Genomic DNA, 21,709 nt, shown 5'->3' with positions numbered 1-21,709 from the left:
CTTTAATATTGCAGTTTTGCAACGGAAACTTGAAATCAAGATTTTATTTAATATTATGTATTGTTCATGTTTTAATGAGGAACCCTCTCTTAAGATATCAGCAAAGTTTTGAAACAAATGTTTGATTATTACAATCTAATATACTTATTACAGCGTCATTGTAACTCATAATAATTCATAGTAATTATTTCAACACATCAATCAGTTTTTAAATGCCTTGTTTCTAGAATCTTCATATAAATAGCACATGCTGAGTATAATTATATACTAATGTCAAGTAATAATCACTTCCTATTTATGAAATATGAACATACTTTGATCTATTTATACTATATACAAGTCGTTTGAACTGTCTGACCATTTCCGTTATTTTTTATTACTATCGCAACTACAATTTTAATTTAATTTGAGAAGAACTCACACAGATTATAATATTAAGATGATGTAAAAGTTTAGGTAAAGTGAATTTCATTGAAAAAGCAGTAGGCTATAAGGTAACGCCAAAAATCCACCTTAATATAAAGTATATTATATTAAAAAGTACAGTGATGGATTTGTAGACAAAAGCTGGTATTGTTAATTTAAATGCATGAAGAAATCTAAGATTACTGTTGTCTAAAAAACCCTCAACATGTTTCTATCACGAGACTTCAAACGTCTGTTGAACAATTAACAGGTATAACAATTTAAGTGGCATGCTTAATATCACTAGAGCCATATAAAGTGAACCAATCACTGTCAGTTATGTTAATTAAGCTCAAGCAATTATGGAATATTTAATGTAAGTTGTTACTTGTGTTCTGGTTTTATCTTGAGTTTAGTTTCTTTGTTATGAGCTACAAGCGGCAGTCCGAGTCGTAACTCTCTTAGTTCTAGATTATTCCATTCATTGTATCGAATTTTGTTCTCATATTACCTATGTTTAAATTTTTGTGAATTAGTTTATTAAAAACAAAATCATTTTACCAGTGGGAGGCTCCTTAGTACATAATGCCAGCTAGATGAGTACCACAACGGCGCCTATTTCTGTCGTGAACTGAATTACTGTGTTTCGGTTTGAAGGGCGTAGCTAGTGAAGTTACTGGGCAAATGAGACTTAACATCTTATGTCTCAAGGTGACGAGCGCAATTATAGTGCCGTTCAGAATGTTTTGGGTTTTTCAAGAATCCTGAGCGACACTGCATTTCCAGAGCGTATCAATTACCGTCAGCTGAACGTCCTGTTCATCTCGTCCCTTATTTTCATAAAAAAAATTAAAAAAAAAGTAGCTTGCTTATCTAGTACCAATGAAAACCCTGTTAAAATCCGTTTCGGAAATTAGCTGTAACAGCTAAGAAATCCGTAGGCAAGAGTTTCAATTTTGGTATTCTAAGTGCGAGAATGATTTGCGATATCTTTTTTGGAAATGCGGTATGCATTAACTTACCATAAGTAAATCTGCGTCACTGCAGTTCTTTAATCCATCGTATCCATTTTGTCAATAAATATATTTTCTTTATTTCTTTCATTTTCTTTCATTATCGTTTTAAGATCTACAGGCTTCTCATTGTATATTCGCAAATGTAAATTTGCGTCTGGGTTCGAATTTATTAAACCTCCATTAATTGATAACCCATTTTAATTTTGATGAAACGCGTCTGTATGTGTTGGAAACATACCGACATTCTCAGCCAAGGTGAACGGGCCGCTTACCATTTGCTGGTTACTCTATAAAGTTCTATAGTTGTAAAGGTTACTTTAATGTTTCGTGACTGGATTATGATTGTTGCCTTTGATATCCGCACTTTGTCTCGGATCTTATTGTTAATTCTATTTTAGGATAGATTTAGTACGCTATAAACTTGCTAATACTGTAAAGTAACTAGTTATATTTCTTGCTTAGATTAAGTAATGGCTATTGAGAAGTATACTCACAGTTCATTTAATAATTATATTTTGTAGGTATGTCACATAATCTTATATTAATGCCTTATTGTTATATCATATTTTAATTTAAATATAGGTAGGTATGCTCGTATGAAGAAATTGATCTTTTTATTGCAAAGGATATATTATACAATGACAATAAAATCTATCGTATTTTGGCAATATGAATTTTTCATGCATGTTGAAACACTACTAATTCTTATAGCTTCAATTTACTCTACTAATATTGATTGTTATTGTCCATTTGTTTATGTATCTCCATTAGACGATGATTTGCTCCCAGATGACGCTCCTACCTAAACTAAGCAACAATAATACACAACAGATGTGTTTCGTACACAATAGATTGTAAAGGCATTAAATCTTGCACGTCCAAACATACAATACTAATTCAAGTCATGTTACAGGTAATGGGGTCTTCAAAATTGAAGATTCAGTGCGCGTTGCGAGGCTGTGGGGCAAAAGAAAGAACAGACCCGCCATGAATTATGACAAACTCTCCAGAAGTATCCGACAATATTACAAGAAAGGAATCATGAAGAAGACTGAGAGGAGTCAGAGGCTCGTGTACCAGTTCTGTCATCCGTATTGTCTGTGATTTTGTTTTGTAAATATGTTTTTGTAAATAGGGTGTGAACGCCGCGGTAATGCGGACACGATGTTGACTGTTCGGGTTTTGCATAAACTCGCCACAGTTGTGATAGTTTGTCAATGTTCAGAACGACTCGATTGAACAAGTTAAAGTCTCGAGTTCGTTCTAGCATCGATTCAAATCCCTCCATACAATTCGGGAAAGGTAATTTTCTCTAGAATTATACTGGACGGGCGTGATTGTGTTTAGTTGTAAGTTTATTACCGATGATTAGATCTTGATCAACAAACGAATCGTTTGTTGTCGAGTGTCGAAAGTTGGTAACGTTTATCCCATATATCTATGATATATTTCTAGTACGTTCTATGAACTTTTAGGTTAATTGTTTGTAAATAAATCGAAACATTTTTGCGAGATTATTTTGAGATTTTATAATGATTGTATTGATGATATAGATAATAACTTGTAAGGACTTTATTTTTAAATGTTTTATTAATTTATGTATGAATTTCGTGTGATTTGAATAGGGATATTTGCAATGTAGTGTTTAAGTTAAAAACGCGTTATTAGTCGCATGATAAAATAAAAGAATTTTGTGCCAAATAGATAAACATTATCAATTTACATTTATTCGGGACAAAATGAATTGGTATAATCCACGTATGTACCTACATTGGAAATCTTGAGTTTCATATTTTATAAGACTATGTTACATACCTACAAATCAAAATTTCAAATGTATGGTCTTAATGACATTGTATAAATTGTGATTAAGTATAAAATGGTGTCGGGTTTGATTTTAATATATAATATTTAAGTAATGGCGCAGTTAGTGTCAGATAAATATTGGACCAAACTAATTTATATTTATAAGTTAAATAATATAGTTGAAATGAAATAAAATATCTTAATTAGATTTGTGATTCATTTTATTTCGTAAACATTAACCCCCTTAGGGACTTATTCAGCTCTTTTCAGCTTTTGTCCATAGAAAACAACAATTTTGTATGGAGACGTGTACGCGTCGATTCAGCTTTCCGCTTCCATTCTGCTTTCGCGGCAAACCAGCATAAAATGAGGATAAATGTGTTTTTATTATGCGAATGCTATAGTGAGCGTTCGGCGCAGTTCCGCCGCGTATAGCGTTGTTCGTCGTCGAATGCGGCGGAACAGCTCTTTACAGGGATGGTTCGCGACTCCTTGTCGACAAGTTGCGACCTGTATTGTTCCTGCATTGTTTGACGTAATAATTATGCACGCAAAGATTAAAGAGTGCAGCCGTGATTTAAAGTTCCGTACGCGGCTGATAGAAGCAGAGCTGTATAAGTGTGACCAAAATCGTTCAGCGAAACGCGAATGGAGCTGAATAAGTGCGCGTAGTCCCTTATTCATAATAGTCTGCTAACTTATAGCATTTCTAATTCTCACTCTGTCTTCTTCTATTGACCTAAGTCAGAATGAGAAAAAACACTCCTTAGCGACTGTTTTAAGTTAGCGGACCATTATGAAGAAGGGGTTTAAGAGATACCCTTATTAGGGTGGACCCAGACATAACGAACGCCGAAAGAAAGCTAAGGAACGATAGAGAAAGAGTGTGTGTGACGAGGAGAGTAAAAGAGAAGGGAGACCTTTCGGTAATCTTAGTTCACTGTATGTGAACAAGCCATATAGGTAGGTACAAATAAAAGATGATGAAATGAAAACTGGGGTAGGTTCTGTTGATCATTTTGGCAAACTTTTGTTAGTGGGAGGCTCCTTTGCACCGGATGCCGGCTCTAGCCGCACAATAGCGTGCACAATCTATTATGGGTACCACAACGGCGCCTTTTTCTGCCGTGAAGCAGTAATGTGTAAACATTAGTGTTTCGGTCTGTAGGGCGCCGTAGCTAGCGAAATTCCTGGGCAAATGAGACTTAACATCTTACGTCTCAAGGTGACGAGCGTAATTGTAGTGCCGCTCAGAATATTTGGGATTTTCAAGAGTGGCACTGCTTTGTAATGGGCAAGGCGTATCAGTTACCATCAACTGAACGTCCTGCTCGTCTCATCCCTTATTATCATTAAAAAAAATAGTAATGTACTTTTACAAATTTTGAAGTCTGTCATAATATAAGTACATGAGTAATGAGTCAGTAAGGCACTGCAGAATCCACGTCCAAGTTTTCAATTAAAAGCTTAAAAATACTTATCTGATTTTCTTTTTGTAATATATAAGGATACAACTTAAATTATTACAATTGTCTCAATATACTTATCGCTAGTGACAATGATTATAATGGGTAAGACATTCAAACGCTTTTAGTGCTTTTACCCGAAATTAATTGTCTGAGGGATTTCCGGCATCTAAGATGGCCAAACTGTCAAATATTGCCATCACTGAAGTCATATACGTAAGTAGTATAAATGTTGTTATAGTAAAATTATTTATGAACAAGCTGACCCGGTAGACTTCGTACTGCCTCATCAAATTCATTAAGTAAAAGACCTAACATATCAATAAAATAAACTTAAAAGAAATAAAAAATAATGCGTGGTATAAATGAAAATTTTTAATTATTTTCGATTTATTACACAAGATGTTGCTTACTTACAAAACATTGTTATCCTGAAATACTGTCTATTTATAAGGTTTCCATTTGATATTGACAGATTACACACAGCTATGATACGGTCTGTTAATCAATTTAAAGCATTCTGACACTATATTTTTGTTTTGTTCAAAAACTTTATCTTTGACAAAACTTAATATTTATCAATCTACATAAAAATAATCTGATAGATTGCAATTGGTACATCTAAGTGTCACGAGCAGAATGGTTAATTCGGACACAAGAAACATCTTGTGGTAATGTTGGTCAAGAAATTACAAAACATCTATGAAATGCATCACTTTTGGTTGTTGCATCAGGTTACACAAACGTGACGTCACTCCACCCACCGACGAAATTCTTGCAGTGAAAGTGCCTTTCAAGAGAGAGGGGCGCCGTGTGGTTAGAGGGAGATACCAATACTTCCTTATAAATCTAAAACTTACGATGTTATGAATCGAGGAAAATTATTGTTCCAAATAGAAAACAAGTTAAGTTTAGTTTCAGTTAATTATTAAGGGTATAACTAATACATACTTATAAAAAATTCAATATTAATTAACCTACATCTACTTGTCATAAATGACATGTATTTAAAGAAATTTTTGCAACACTGTTACACATAGCTCTACCTACCCTCCTCGTTTATAGTAAGTACTTAACACAAACAAATTATATAATATTTTATTACCTTCTTAATATTAAATACAAGTGTAGATAATAAAATATATAGATGCTCATACTAGTAATAAGTACATAAACAGAAAACTTCACAATGATAATATTATATTAAGTACTATAGAGAGGAGCCTTACCTAGGTAACAAGCCATTTATCCAAAAAAAAATCTTCAGATATTAAGATGCATTTAAATGTAAGTTGTATCATAGGTATAAAGTATTTTAATAATGAGATTCTTTTTGAAACTTGATTAATATTATAAATTTAATTAGTTGTTTACGTATCAAATGTTTGCCATATTTTCACTTGGCACAAAACACAACTTTTAAGCGTTTATTTTTTAATATTTTTTTAAATCATCACGAACTTACTTTTCGTGACCAAATATATCTACCTAGTTATCATTTTTATAAAAAAATAATAGATTTGCAATATTACTTTACATTGCGTTGTTAAAGACATGGTACAGATAATCAGGATATACATAAACATATACACATAACATTCTCGTAGTAAAAAGGAATACGTGAGGTTTTAGTGTGTTAATGTTGAAATTTAAGTCTTCTTGGGGTTTATCTGCAGAAGTTTTGTATTAATACAATTATTAAAAGGTTATTATAGTACATAAATGTTATTCACCAAACATATTGCTTCGTAGCTCATATCCAAGACAATCCTCAATACACAAGTTTCTATCAACTCCGCCCATTGCTAACATAATTATTATTCTTCAGCGTTCGCGAAACTATCTTTCGAGTCTATCTATCAAACGATATAATTGAAAAGGTGCTAAGCATATAACAGCCTCTAAGAAATTTATAGTAATATTTTATATGATGGAAATGGTATAATTAGCTTGGTGATGTCAAGCGTCCTGATGGTATGAAGCTGGTCGCTTGGGGATAAGGTAAGGTAAACTATATCTTATTCGAGGTTCTGGAGGGTGCAGAGAAGGAATTTGGGATATTTTTTTTAAACCCAGATTGCCGCTGCGCAAAATTATCATTCAACAATATGGATATCGTATCCAAGTTTCTCGAGGGTGCAGAGAACTAATTTGGAATTATTTTTTTAAATCCAAGATGACCACTGCGCAAAATATTTATTAAACGATACTGATATCGTATCCGAGGTTGTCGAGGGTACAGAGAACGAAATTGGGATAGTTTTTTAAATACAAGATGGCCACCGCGCAAAATAACTGGGACAATAGGTATGCGTGGTGGTTATAATGATAGCCCAAATGATAAACAACTAATAAAAAATAGTAAACCTTACATTTATCCTGATACTCTATATACATGTCAATCTCTCGTAGCGTACCCCTGATTAAAAATACTCATTGAAAAGTATTGAAAATGATGAAATTTGAATTGTTTTTAACCGACTTCAAAAAGGAGTAGGTTCTCAATTCGATCGGTATTTTTTTGTACGTTCACCAATTACTCTGACATATTTTATGATCCGATTTACGTGATTCTTTTTTGGTTGATGCAGAATGTTTGCCATTTGGTGCCATAAAAATTTTGCCGAGCCAAATGTAGTAGGTATAGTATATACCGACACTGGTCACGCGTGACTTTGAGCGGGATAGCTTTGTCTAGAACAAAACAACCCAGGCGTAAATTACAGTAAGTAAGTTGCATATAATATTAAGTTTTATTTTGTTCAGGCTTGGCACCGATTTAAAACCTATCAATAGGTAGCACATATAAATAATCGTATTTTATTAATATTAAAGGTAAAGGTTTGCATGAGGTGTATTAAATTAAATTATTAGTTATTTTTTACTTTTCAGTTTTTGCAGTCGGTTTATTTAAACGTAGTTTTTTTTCAATAATCCTAATTCTTTTGTAACTATATATAAATATACCTACAGTTTACATGTAGCGACTGTTTATTTTTTTAATACTTTTCAATGAATATTTATAATCAGGAACTTTTCAAAAGTTTCACTTCTACCGTGTGTGATTAGCACACACACACACATATTTTTGATAATATTTCTGTCAATGGATCAGCCTAACTAATAATAAAACGCTAAAATGCTGCCAGCGCTTGGGTACTTACTCTTGGTACAATTCCACGTAGTGATAGTTTATACTACATTATATAATTATATTTATTATAAATTAAATATATAAGCATTGTTATGATGTAAATAATATATTTGATCTTTTTTTTATTCTATAAAATGACATTGCAATTTGCAGTTGAAACAATATTTTTAAATTATTTTACTCTAGGTATAAGCTTCTCGCTTATCGCATATGACTTACTCCACGCGCAAGGCGTTGCCAAAGGTCGTCTACATTCCAAAATTGTGAGTCCAGTCCAGTCGCCAACTGGTACGGACTACGGCTTGAATTATATTATTCACATTAATTTAATAGTCCATCTATTTTTTACCGCGTTACCCTCCATAATAATATGAGACTTGTTTTTGAATGGTAAACGCAACAGCTATTTATTTGCAGATAAAATACAATTTGATCATGGTATTTTATTGGTACAAAGTTTACACGAAGTTTAAAATATTACTCTGTGTTTTTTTTTTTTTTCAATATTAAATGGCTTCTTGTGTGAGAATAGATCTGAAATGGGTTTAAGGTCTTTAAGACCTAGAATTAGTTGGTAATAACGAATAACAGAATCTTAGGTTCCGATTTTAGAGCGATTTTAACCAGGAGTTTAATTGATTAAAATTATTTTTATATCAAATTTCATATGCTACAATTAACTAACTTAACGGGAAAGTTCTCTTACAACTTATGTTTGGTTATGTACTATTCTCAGAAGATTCAAGAGAAATGCAAATCATGAAAAACTCACTCAGCCGAGAAAGTAAACCTCGAAAATTACTTCTGTTTGATTTATCAAGAGAAGACAAAAATAATCATTATGGATAAACAGGTATCTATGACAGGAGTCATAAAGCAAAATTGATTGAATATGTTGACGATTATGTCTACCTAGGGCATTTAATATCATTCAAATCTTGAAATGAGGAAGAAATACGAGTAGAACGTAGAACTAAAAACACATACATAAATACTGGTCGATGAATCAAATTTGCTAACGAAGCTTAAAATAAAAGTTATGCAGACCAGTTTTAATGCCATGCCTCACTTACGCCTGCCAGTCATGGCCTCTGACCGATAGAAACTTAGAAAAAAAAAATTTGTCAGAGAGGAATTGAGACATTATATGACGGTTTCATGAAAAGCATGCGAGAGAGAAGATCATTTCTAACGGAAATAAAGCAAGTTATAAAACGTAAGCATATTAATTGTTTTCTGTAACCGGTGACAAGGTGTAAACAGTCATCCACGCCAGGCACTTTTGATAATGATTGATAAATTAAAATAAGTTGCATTATCGGGTATCGGGTCGTCTTTATGGTGAGTACCTAATGTACGAAGCAACACAGAGGAGACAAAGGTTAGGATACTAGGTACTTAAGGAAAGGCATTTTATGTCATTCTCTAATTTCTTACAGCCTAAACCTTAATATTCTAAGGCTAAAGTCTAAGCCCAAAACGAAAACATATCTCTTTCGGTAGACGTTAAATCGTCGTCTAAGTCAAAGTCAGTCAAAATATCTTTATTCATTGAAATCATATTTGATCATTTTGAATCGTCAATTTAAGGTTTCTTATAATAATAAGAGCTACATAATGTAGTATGTAAAAATAATTCTTATACACTAGAAAATTATAATATTTTGTTTTATCAAAACAGAGTTAGAGCAAGTTCATACCCAAGCTTTTTTATCGTCTAAGTAATCCGTTATCTTATATTAAGCATTTCTATAAAGTTTCCGTTTAATTGAATTTTTAAATTTCTTTACTGGCTTGTGCCAGTAAAATTCACTTGGGACTTTGATATAAAAGCGTATACATTGCCCTTTAAATGATTTATCAACTTTATGGAGCCTGGTAGTGGTAACAGCGAGCTTATCTAAAGTTTCTCAATCCAATTCACACTATCTCAAAAGAAGTAAACAGCCTTTCAACAAAAAAATGTAGTAGGTACAAGAATTATAAGCTTTTTTTAGGTCTATTTAACTAAAGTTTATTTTACTTTGATTTTGAACATATTCTTTTATCAATACATATACATAGTTCTGCGAGGAAGCATTCGCTAGTTTATTTTAATTATATATACAATAAAAATAAAATTTAATTTGAATGAAATAAGGATTTCATTGTGTCTACGAGTATACTATAGAATACTGAATACAATTAGCCATTGGTTTTGCTCTGTCAATGTTAGTCGTGTTCCATGGTATAGGCATTTAACCCGAAAGGAGTCACAATGGGGTCTAAAAGACCCAGCTCCTTTGATGAATTTCGAATGTTATACTTTTTGAAACGTTGCATACTTCTTAGTAACAAAAAAAAAACAACTGGCGGGAAATCATTGGTCAATTGTTTTTTATCACACATCAAAGTTCAACGTAGATACGTAACGAAAATGGAATTAATTCGAAAAGATTTTAGAGCGATGATTTTTTATGATATTAAAAGTTCTTATGTTTGTTGAATTTGAGGGAGGTTGGATTTCTTTACATGACGAATTTCGTGAAGGGCGGCCTTCAACTGCCGTCAACGAAAATAATGTGGCTACTGTTATGCGGCTAATTGAAGAAAACCCGCCGATGAGACAATTCCAGGACTATTGGGGATTGGTATGAGCCAAATTCAGAAAATTTTATACGAAGAATTGAAAGTTCGGAAACTTTGTTGTCGTTGGATCCCTCATGAACTGACCGCGGAGCAGAAGCTGGCTCGCGTTGAATGGTGCTCACAGATGCTAATTGAGTACGACCACCACCATTTTTTTTTCGGCTACGGGTCCCATCTGCACAATTCTACTTGAAGATCAAAAGAGTGTTTACACTCTTTTCTGGTAACAAATGGTAGAATACCATTTGTTTACTCAGGGTGATAAAAAAAGTTTGCGAAAGACTACCAAAAAGCCGCGTTGTCCTACAAAACATAACATAGCCAACAAAACTAAGCCATTTTTAGCTTTCAAAAAAGTACAACTCATCACCTATCCTGCAAATAGCCCGACCTAGCCTACCCTGTGATTTCTGTATTTTCCCCACAATCAAAGATTTGATGAGAGGTTTCACTTTTACCGATGCAGTGATAGCGTTCAATCGGCACGTAGAAAACATGCTTTCAGATCTGTGGTCCTCCTGTTATAAAAAATGGTTCGTTCGTATGAAAATATGTTTTAAATGTATGCGAGAGTATATTTTAAAATAAACATAATATTTTGGTTATAACATGTTGTTTTTTTAAGTAACTCAAAACTTTTAGTGTGACCTACGTATTTCCATTCAAAAACAGAACAACTCAAGAGAAAGAGATTGCTTCCTCATTGACTTGATGATAAATGCTTGGGTTTTACTATATACATTATGTATTAAACTGTATCACAGTGACAGGCTTTCTGAGGCGCATTTGAACTCGAAAGATTTATGGGCTGCCAATGGATATAGCTATGCAAAATATCAGTATTTTTAAAGCGACAATGAGCTGAACCGGTTTCAGTTCTTATTGCGTGCTAAGGCTAAATTTGATTATATAATTCGATTTACTGCGCTATGAAATCTTTTATTTTTGTTCCTTTCCTAACTTAGTATATAAGTGTTCGAGTGAAGTGGTCAACTAGAAGAAGGTCCAAGGTCTTGCTCGTGACATACGGGGAACATGCTAAATGTGTCCTTCAAAGAACGATAGGAAAACTTAAATAGCTTGCCATTTCTGATAAAAGTCTACTTGACGTTAATATACTAGATTTTTGTGTAAGGTATGTGACAATAATCGAAGTATAAGAAGAAGAATAAGTAGACTAGTAATTATTGTGGCCTAAGAAAAAATCTACATGTCTGATGTCATATATCTTTGAAAAAAGATCCATAAAGGGTGATAGTTTTTATGTTTTTTGAGAAGAAAATGTTTTGTGCTTTAATAATTTAGAATTATCTTGCATGTTTGATGCAAGGATATTAGTGTTATTTTTAATTCAAAGTGCCAAAATTATTATAGAATTGATGAACCTCAGCTTAAAAGCAGTTTTGTTAGTATTTTTTTTTACATAAATAAAAAAAAGACTTTATAATACGTTGTTTCGATTCCTTTCTTGTATAAAGTCATATAAAAAGCTGATTCGAATTCATATTAAAACAAAGGTTAAAACTTACGGGTCTTTTCAACCCTCGTGCGACTGCTTGTGAGCGAAAAAGAGGTCCGCATCCTCGCGGGTTAATATTATACAGTAGCGACTGAAATCGAATGACGTCATTGTGACGTCATAAGATTGGCGTTTGACATTTAAAATGCACGAATTTCTTTTGTTTTTGAATTTTCAAAATGTTTGGGTATTTGAATTGTGTTGCTTGTCTACAATATGTTTGGATAATGCAAATTATACTTAGCTGATACGTGAAGAAGTCTGTTTCAGTGAGATTATTGTGATATTAATATAATGAAGCCGGGAAAAAGTTATGATGTCCAAGAAGAAATTGCTGAGGTTCATTCTAGCGCTAGATCCCCATCTCCTAAGGCAAAACACAAGGAGAGGTCGCGAAGTCGTTCTGGACCACGCAAATTATCCAATGGCCATGTTACAGAGAACGGTGATGGACCCTCTCGTACGTCTGAAGAACCAGAAACGGCCAAAATTAAAGAGAGTTGGACCAAGTCTGAACAAGAATCTATTGACACAGAGTTACCCATTCATGATCAAATTAAAATGGATATATTAGGTTTCGTCGAGAAGGAAATTAAAAAAACTGACAAACCATCATTTGTTTTCTATTCTCATGATCCAAATGGCTTGGATGAGAAGTTCTTGAAAACTATGTCAAGACCTTCGAGTGGACATAGAGAAAAACGTAGTCCATCTTACAGAAAGAAAAAGAGACATTCATCAAAGCATAGAGATAGAGAGTTGCATGATTTTGAGGTACCTGGATCTAGTCTGATAGCTTTGGAAAAGGTATTATTCATATTTTTTTCTATGGAATAAGTACCTAACGAATTTTATCCCTAGAGCTTAATTTAATATTAATACATATCCATCCCAACTTTTATTAATACATGAATATGTTTTTAGAACACCAACAACTTCTTAATGTATGCCAAAATTATTTTTAGACTTTTATTATTTTAGGTGGATGACTATTTAAAGGAGTACAACAAGGATGAAGTTGTTACATTAAGTGGTGAACTTGAAATAGAGCCACATGATGTTCAGAACAATAATGGATTGTCTAGAGATCTCAGGCATAAGGGGCGGAAAACAAGAAGAAAAGCCAGGGATGAAAGAAGTGAAAACTCGATTAAAAATGAACGAGATATAAGCCCAAAAGTTTTTAAATCTGGAACTAAGAGTAAATCCGCAAAGTCTAGTAAATATCCACTTCTTTAAACTACATCATTCTAGAAAATTTATTGAAGTAGGTTTTACTTTGAGGAAACCATAATTATCCAAATGATTTGAGTTTTCTTTCACCAACACAAATCTCAGACCAGACTTAGGCTTTGAGTCTCATGCCACATTTTGGCAACTCAACATGTAAAGAGGATGCCACCTATTGAGCCGAAATATGTCGAATTGTTTAAAGACAAATATTGGCGGAATGAACACTAAAGAAAACTGAAATCATTTGGACTACTTCATTCTCATAGAAAACTCCTATCATATTGTAAAGCTTTAAATGGGGTGGGGTTATTTTTGATCTAAGTTTCCTTGATTTCTAATTAGATTCTTAAAAATCTCATCAGGAAGGTTTTGTATGTGAAGATGAAATGTAAACAATAACTTGGCTATAGGAACTTTGATGCAGGGTGGGCACTGATTCAGGCTCTACGAATTAAAGAGTTCTGATAGAGCAGTTTTTGGTGTTGGTATAATTTAAACATATTATTGCCTGTACTAAAAACCCATTTTAAATGTACACCTTCAGTATTTTAGTTTTTATTTCTAAAAATAAAATCACATTTTTTCATTCATAAAAAAAAGTCCTATACTTTTTTTTTGAGAAAAAATGTTGAGACAAGCATGACAGACACCTGATTGATATTAAGTGATACACCCTGGGGGCCATCCATAAATTATGTAACACAAATTTCACGATTTGTGTGACATTTGTAAGACCCCACCTTGTGTGATGTAATATAACATACCTTGCAATTTTGCATATAAAAATTTATGAAAGTAAAACAGCAGTATTCCAAAATTATATTTATATCCATACAAAATTCAGTTTTCTTAGCATAGTATGCATGTATGCTTCATATAATTTAACGTTAATATTTACCTATTATTTACGTTAATATTTACCTATATTTATGTGGTTTCAAAATTTGCCAATAAAACAAATTAAACCTTATGGCAATGGATACAGAGTTGCAACCATTTTTATGTTAATCTTGAGAAGGTATGTTGTTGTTGTTATGTTGTAGTTTAAAATTTCGTGTTGTAATACTCATATTTTGAAAAATTGTGATGTCACAAATTTGGGACTCCTCGCCTCTTGTCACATAATGTCACACTTCAAACCGGCCCCCCCCCCCCTGTGATTAATTTATAAATGTATTATTGATTGTGATTAGATTTTCAACTGCTAAACAGTGGTTGTATTTTGTACGCAGTTTAAAATGTATGTCAATAAGTAATGAATATGATAATTTATGATTCTCTGAGTTTTGTTAAACTGCAATATTGAGTTAACACATTCCTTGCTCACCACTCGGATCCAAGTATGACAGGGCTATAGAAGCGACACCTCCCACTTATCCGAGCAAGTGTCCAGTTCATTTGTAGTAGTCGGTAAATTGTCTGTGTTTCAGGCGAGTCAATGTTGCTTTGTGCGACAACTCTGGCAATATAGTATACGAAAATACTATACATTTATATATATTTTCAAAAATTTATATGTACCAAAAAATGTAATCAAAATTCGCCTTAAGTAGGTAGTATTGATTTTTATTTATTTTGTTGGCGGTGAATGTTTTAAAGTGTTACTCTTCCACACTATTTCATTACAAAATAACATACAGACTGAAGAGACTCGAGCCAAACACTTGCATTGATATTTTGGTTATGAAATGGTTGCTAATTTGTCTTTTCTATATTTCAGTTCGACCTACAGATTTGACATCCATGCTGGAAAGCTTACAATCGAATGTACCATATCATGATCAATATATTGACAATCCGTTTTCATCACCTTCACCATTGACATCACCAAATGATGATCATTTAAATCCATTTGGTTCTCGGAGACCTGACAAGATATACCTACAAGGTGGTGGAACATTCAGAGCAGTATCAAGAGATAGAATGCTTGAATCACAACAATCGAAAGACGATGAAAAATATGCAAGGTATTTAATTTATTAATTATTAATATACATGACTGTCAAAAGATTTTTTTCCAGCTCCCACTCTAGCCCTTGATGGTAGAATGAGTCTTTCAGTCAAAACTTTTATCCCCACAAAATTGTAATGAAATGAAATTTTTTATTTTGTTTTCTGTTTGATCTTCAATATTACAATATATCCTCTACCCAGCTTTTATTAAAACCATGCAAAAACTTAACACTTATTTAAATATTCATTAACACTATAAAAATAATATTTGCAAGCAGATATTGGTGTTATGAATAAGAACTGAGGGTGCCATGCCACTATTCTATTTATAGTCTTATTATTAATTTCTTTTATAACAATAAATAACTGCTGTCTTGAAAAAGTGAAATGATCTTTTACATGTTTAGTTCTAGAACTAAGACTTCCTTAAGTGTACTATTTTCATATGATGCTTATTTTAATTAAAAATAACTCATCCACTCTAATTCAAGGTGCTTATTTCTATGATTAATTTGAAATGGTCTTAAAAAGTTTCGCCTGCTTTTTTTCTCTTTTTCGAGTTTGTGTTTAAGCTATAAAATATTGCAGCTTCTACTTGGCTAATGGAACAACATACTAGTGGGAGACTCTTTTGCACAGGTTGCTGGCTAGATTATGGGTACCACAACGGCGCCTTTTTCTGCTTTGAAGCAGTAATGTGTAAAATTATTGTTTCGTTGTATAGGGCGCCATAGCTAGTGAAATTACTGGGCAATTGAGACATAACATCTTGTGTCAAGGTGATGAGCGCAATTGTAGTGCCTCTCAGAATTTTGCGTTACACGCCATATCAATTACCATCAGCTGAATGTCCTGCTAATCTCATTCCTTGCTTGATTATTGTCAAAAAAATCCTTTTATATATCATGGAAATTTAAGACAGCAAGCATTTTGAATATTTTCAGATTTGGTGATGTGACAGCATTAGATGTGGCAATAAGTGTCCAAAAGGCGTGGAGGTCCTGTGCACCAGCTTGCCATGGAGTACTGGGTGGCTTATCACTGATGCATCTGCTTCTGATCAGTTACTCCGACAGCTTAGATGCAGGACATCTTTCTTTTCATGCAGTGGTTACCATGCCATATGTGTCAGCATATTATTTCTTTTGTGTTCTGTGCTTAGTTTCTGTATTGGACAGGTGAGTGTAATCAAGGTATTTATGGCCTTCCAAAAGAGCCTTTACTTTTAATTATTGTTATTTAAGTGTATTATATTGTTATTTAAGTTATTAGTATAGTCTAAAAGCACTATCCCAACTGGGAAATACTAATATTGATACAACAGAGGTCCATCCTCTCTAATTAATTAAAATCTAAAAGTAGTAGATAAATATTTACATAGTAAAATAGTCATAATATGTAATTCTAGGTTAGAAGTTACAAGTGTAGACACAATCCGTCGTCTCCAGCCGTGGTTCCAGCCAATGGTCCTTGTGATACTGTATGCTGCTTGTCTTATTATCTGCACTGCAGCCAGGAGCTATGACGAGTTGATGGCCTTCCAATACACATCATATGTAACTAATATAACCGGGAACTTAACTGTGGTGAGTTGGTAAAAAACTATTTCCTTGTATCTTATAGTATTGGAGTTTACTCCTTAAGAATCGATTTTCATATAAGTCGTCCGGTATAAGAAAAATCTGCTCATCAAAATTTGATAGTAATGTTTTTCTCATTTAAATAAAAACAGACTTTGTCTACTTACAAATAAGGCAACAATTAGCATTGTATTTTCCTGTCAGCCACCTAGCGTTACTTTTGATAATTATTTTATTTTGCAATAAGAAGTGTTGTGGCTAGTGAAAGTTAGTTTCCTAAACTTTATTAGATGGCGTTCAACAACAGATACCCCATCTAAGTTCAAATTAAAAACAAATAATACTAGATTAAACGTCATCTAGTGTCACTTTCATAAACTATTTCGTATTTCCAAATCGAACACTGAATCTTTCGTGTAATACGACAACATAATGGTTCTCTATAGATGGCGCTGATCACTGATTATAAAATTAGGTACCGGACCATAACAAAACTCACTATTAACTATGATTTTTTTTAATTTTTTTAATATTTATTAATATATTATATATATTTTTTTAATTAATACGCTATTATTAGCTTCTGCTGTATGTCTGTTTGTAACCGACTCCATTGGACTTGTTTAGTACCTGTTCAAAGACGATCGTTCTTGAGGAGTAAACTCCAGTCGTGCTTCGGAGCTGACACACACACTTTTTTTTCTTCCAAATGATGTTCTATGACATACTCATCTCTACTTATATAGGTAAATAATGCTATTGCTGTAAATGGATCAAAAAATTCGTATTTATTTTTGTTTCAATTCTTTTATAGTCTCATATCTTATCTGCATTAGTGAATTTGTGTTCCTCGTCTAGAGATTTAGTTTATGACAAAATTTCAGTTGCATTTGTGAGAACATGGTATTCTTTGCATGAAAACTGATAATTTTCGAAAAAAAAAAATCCAGATTGTGTGGTGGATTTGATATTTCTGAGATTTTTGGTATTCAGCATAAATATTGGTTGTTACCTCAAGAGACAATATTATAAGGCAATAGAAGCTAATGACACTGTGTTGCTGCATCAAAAAATTAATGAATGTCGAATACTGAAAGAAATGTTCTCTGACATTAATCATCATTTACTTTTCCTTTTAAATGTGATAATAATAATCTTGAAAATATTTTTTTTCTCACAGCCAACAATACCAACGTTTTACAACACCTGGACTCACTTTTCAATATGGCGCGCGGTGGTGTCAATACTTGGACTTGCTTATTTTGTAATATCGAGCCCAAAGGACATGGTTTATGGAAATCTACACAACCTCTTGCAATACAAACACCCCTTGCAGAGCATTGGGTGAATTATCGCGAATATTATATTGAATTATAGGTCAGGGTTATTAAAACTTTGGATAGTAATTGTTTCGATGGCTTTTTAAATGGTACAAAATTATATCAATAGGAATATGTTTAAACCAAGCCAATCGTAACTTTTACTATTAATACACAACTAATGTTATATAAAGTTTAATAAACCATGTACATATAAATATATAAAAACAGTATTACTAAGGATCTCATATAATAAAATATATATTATGTATAATTAAACTAGTCATGTCCTAGTCTAGACTATTAAATATTGGCCAATATTACTCCGGTTACTTATATATTAAACAAAAAATATACTTACCTAATGATAGTTATTTCTGAAGTCATTGTAATAATATGAATGTTGATTCCATAATTAATAAGTAATCCATTGAAGCATTTCTTTTATTTGCTGCGTTTGGTTCAAATTCATTAGTATGTTTCCAGAACAACATGAAAGAATATCATACATGAAAATTCCAATATGGCTGCCAGTATTTTTTTAATTATAAAGTACATAACCTACACGCTAATAATGAGTGAAATGCCCAAAGAGATGTATATGAACTGCTACTACATAGTTGTAAAAAACTGTGTATAAAATTAATGATACTACTGTTCTTGTATTTTAATATGATTATTTGTCTTTGTTGTTGAGCTTTTAGACAATTTTTTTTAATTGGAGGCAATTGTGATCTACTTATATTAAGCCAATGTTGTCCTCATACCATTGACGTATGATGCAATAGATAAAAACTGTCTCTGACAAAAGTCACACACACAAACAAAAACACGTCGAGTGAGCAGACTTTTTATAGTCAGTCAACTTTGTTATGACGTATTGACGTATGATTAGTAGTAATAGCCCGCCAATTGCGTGCGTGCGATATTGCACTTTAAAATTGAGGGTTTACGACTGTAAACCCTCAATTTAAATAGAATGTATCTTTTTACATTACCAGAATTATGTTAGATATACTATTGTCTGTCTTGTTAGTATTGTTAATATATATATCGTATATGTGTAGTATTGTGGTGAGAGCATGTTCCAACCTGGAAAGTCCCAAATATATCATATTGAGTTAAGAAAGAGTAATAATTATTTGATATATATATTAGTATGATATAATATAAAATTAAGTTAAGAGATGAGGTAGTGACAGATATCAGAGAATGGGGTGGTTTGTCATATAGAGGGGGGTGAATGAAAGGAGATTAACCGCACAAATTTATAAAGCCAATGTAGAACACGCATAAAGGTGGACAACGACCAGGTGTGGTGTGTATTAAAAAGGGATCAATGTGGAAGAAAGTGTTGGTAAAGTGGACAACGATAAGGTCGGGTGTGTATTAAAAAGGGGTCATTTTCTTTTTCACGTGCCTCTCTATTACTCGAGGTCAGAAGTCAGATTTTCCAATTCGAATTTTAAATTGAACTCATGTTGTTCATGGCTAGGCGGAATATTTCTTGGACTGTCTTGATGCCAGTCCACTCCCTTATGATTTTAAGCCAAGACTTCTTTCTTCTTCTAACATCTATATAGTTTGCAGCAGGCGTTACCTATAGTTGCGCAGTATATTGCGGGTCAGATGAAGAATAATAAGAGATCATGTATGAAAGGTTAGATGTGAGCGGGAGAGGCCAGACGAGTAAGTGGGAACCACCGGGACTTATTATACCGGTATTCACCGGAAAGCCCTCAAACAGTCCACTGATACTCGGTCAGAAGCCCCTGGTCGCATGTTTGTGTTTTCACTGTGCATTTACAATGAGTTGGTGGACGAGTGGACGATAAAAAACGTGATGGTCGAGTGTCGGGTAGCTGTAATGGTCCATGAAAGGTGAGTGAGGTATGAGTGCTTAGACTTTAGACTGCAATAACTTGTGATAAATTATTTTTATTTTCGAACGGCTTAATATATCGGAATGATTGTATCTTCTCTCTTGTATCGGGGCTTCGCTGTAAATCCCGAAATAAGCATACGAAAGATTTAAGAGCATAGCTGAGTACACAATCAGCTGAATATCGATACCTCAGTTCCAAGGTAACAATTCAGAATAGGGTTCCAAAAGAAAAAAACTAGTTGTTACTGTATGACACGAAAATATTCTAAACTTGTGAAGAAATATACGAAGTAAAAACTTAACTGCATTCTTTACTTGTTTCTCTGTGGTAATGACGGGTTATCGTTTATGGAACAATTTCTCATACTTATCGGAGACTTACTGAATTTTAGACTTGTTATTCTTTGGAACTGAGGTATCAAAGTGATCCCCACCGCTTATGCTTTTACCGGCCTTTCGACTCTGTCGATACGTTTTTTTTATGCAACTGAAAATGCTGCACAACAGTCGTTTAGTACCTACTTAAGTCTAAGAAAACTAATGTCTATGTAATGTTTTTCAGTATAAGTTTGTGTATGAAATAAACGCCAATGTTTGTCCAATGAAAAATATTAATTAAATAGTTTACTATGATACCTATTACCTACAAAGTACAGATGTGTAATTTAAGTAATTATATAATATTCTCATATTAATTAATAGATATATTATTTACAATAGCACAGTGCCTTAAGTTACTCCAATTTATGTATTTAAATTTTCTTTTTCATTATTTTTTTACAAATTTATAATAATTCAGAATTAAATTTAAAATGTTTTAAGAATGTATTATCCATATTATTTAAACTGTTACAATTATTATATAGTATTGGAAAAAAAGAATACAATTATGCAGATTTTAGAGAGAATGAAAAAGAAAGTTGCATATCGGGTCCTAAGGGTTGTTCGAAAGTGTCTAAATTTAAACAAATAGAATTTAAAAGAAAAGGCGTAAAGAACTTCATAACTGCCAGGATCCCCGACGGCAAGTATATTTTTTTTGTTCAATCAAAATAATACGAATCGAGTAATATTTCTGACAGGGCCATAACTATTGGGATATTTACCTAGATTTTTTTAGAAAAATAAATATTAAAAATTGTAGGTAACTACATAGTCCCGTTGAGATGTTGGCACTGTTAATATTCTCCGAATTAATTTGGTTTCCTTAAAGCTGTCCTAATTTTATATTTTAGACTTAATTGATATTATTAAAGTAAGTGGATACACTATTGATGTGATCGTTATGTATGTATGTGTAACAAATGTGGAAAATAAAATGCCTATTATAATAATATTGGGCGAGTTTTTATTTACTTAAGAGTATATTAGAAGTATGATAACTAAATATGAACCTAAATAACGTTGACTGCATTCATTTACTTTTATTGACTTCATTCTTCTTTCTATGTAAAAAAAATTACGACTACTATTTCACCCCTGCTCTATCAAAATTTATAACTAATTCATTTACACAAATTATTCACAAAGTTATGATGACAATGATTTAATAATATGGCAAAAGTCAATAAACAATATTATATAACAATTATATATTTTTTTTATGAAATTAAGCGACGAGACGAGCGGAACATTTAGTTGATGGTATTTGATACGCCCTCTCCATTTTTACACTGCAATGCCACTCAGGATTCACAAAAATTCTGAGCGGCAATACATAGCGCTCGTCATCTCGAGACATAAGA

The 21,709-nt window shown here is 32.7% G+C and overlaps 2 protein-coding genes across 5 annotated transcripts in view; both read left to right on the top strand.

Moving 5' to 3' along the window:
* The window catches only part of LOC126977013 (DNA-binding protein D-ETS-4-like), a 40,554-nt gene extending 37,119 nt beyond the window's left edge, over positions 1 to 3,435 (top strand). For all 4 annotated transcript variants that reach the window (XM_050825658.1, XM_050825661.1, XM_050825660.1 and 1 more), the window contains exon 6: positions 2,335 to 3,435. In XM_050825658.1, coding sequence (XP_050681615.1) covers positions 2,335 to 2,525 — 191 coding nt within the window. In that variant the 3' untranslated portion in view covers positions 2,526 to 3,435. The remainder of the gene's footprint in view (positions 1 to 2,334) is intronic.
* An 8,699-nt stretch (positions 3,436 to 12,134) lies between these two features.
* Positions 12,135 to 21,300, top strand: LOC126977006 (uncharacterized). The gene is made up of 6 exons (XM_050825646.1): positions 12,135 to 12,801; positions 12,976 to 13,213; positions 14,948 to 15,194; positions 16,125 to 16,358; positions 16,589 to 16,766; positions 17,941 to 21,300. Exons 1-6 carry the CDS (start codon positions 12,289 to 12,291, stop codon positions 18,106 to 18,108), a joined length of 1,578 nt encoding a protein of 525 aa, XP_050681603.1. The 5' UTR covers positions 12,135 to 12,288; the 3' UTR covers positions 18,109 to 21,300.
* The last annotated feature ends 409 nt before the right edge of the window (positions 21,301 to 21,709 follow it).

Source organism: Leptidea sinapis, chromosome 43, assembly GCF_905404315.1.
Source record: "Leptidea sinapis chromosome 43, ilLepSina1.1, whole genome shotgun sequence".
NCBI classification, from domain to species: domain Eukaryota; kingdom Metazoa; phylum Arthropoda; class Insecta; order Lepidoptera; family Pieridae; genus Leptidea; species Leptidea sinapis.
This window is presented reverse-complemented; position numbering and strand designations above follow the sequence as displayed.

Coding starts and splice junctions, on each gene's coding strand:
- LOC126977006 (XM_050825646.1), top strand. CDS start 12,289: ATGAAGCCGGGAAAAAGTTATGATGTCCAAGAAGAAATTGCTGAGGTT. Junction 15,195..16,124: donor GACGATGAAAAATATGCAAG/GTATTTAATTTA, acceptor GAATATTTTCAG/ATTTGGTGATGTGACAGCAT. Junction 16,359..16,588: donor TTAGTTTCTGTATTGGACAG/GTGAGTGTAATC, acceptor ATGTAATTCTAG/GTTAGAAGTTACAAGTGTAG.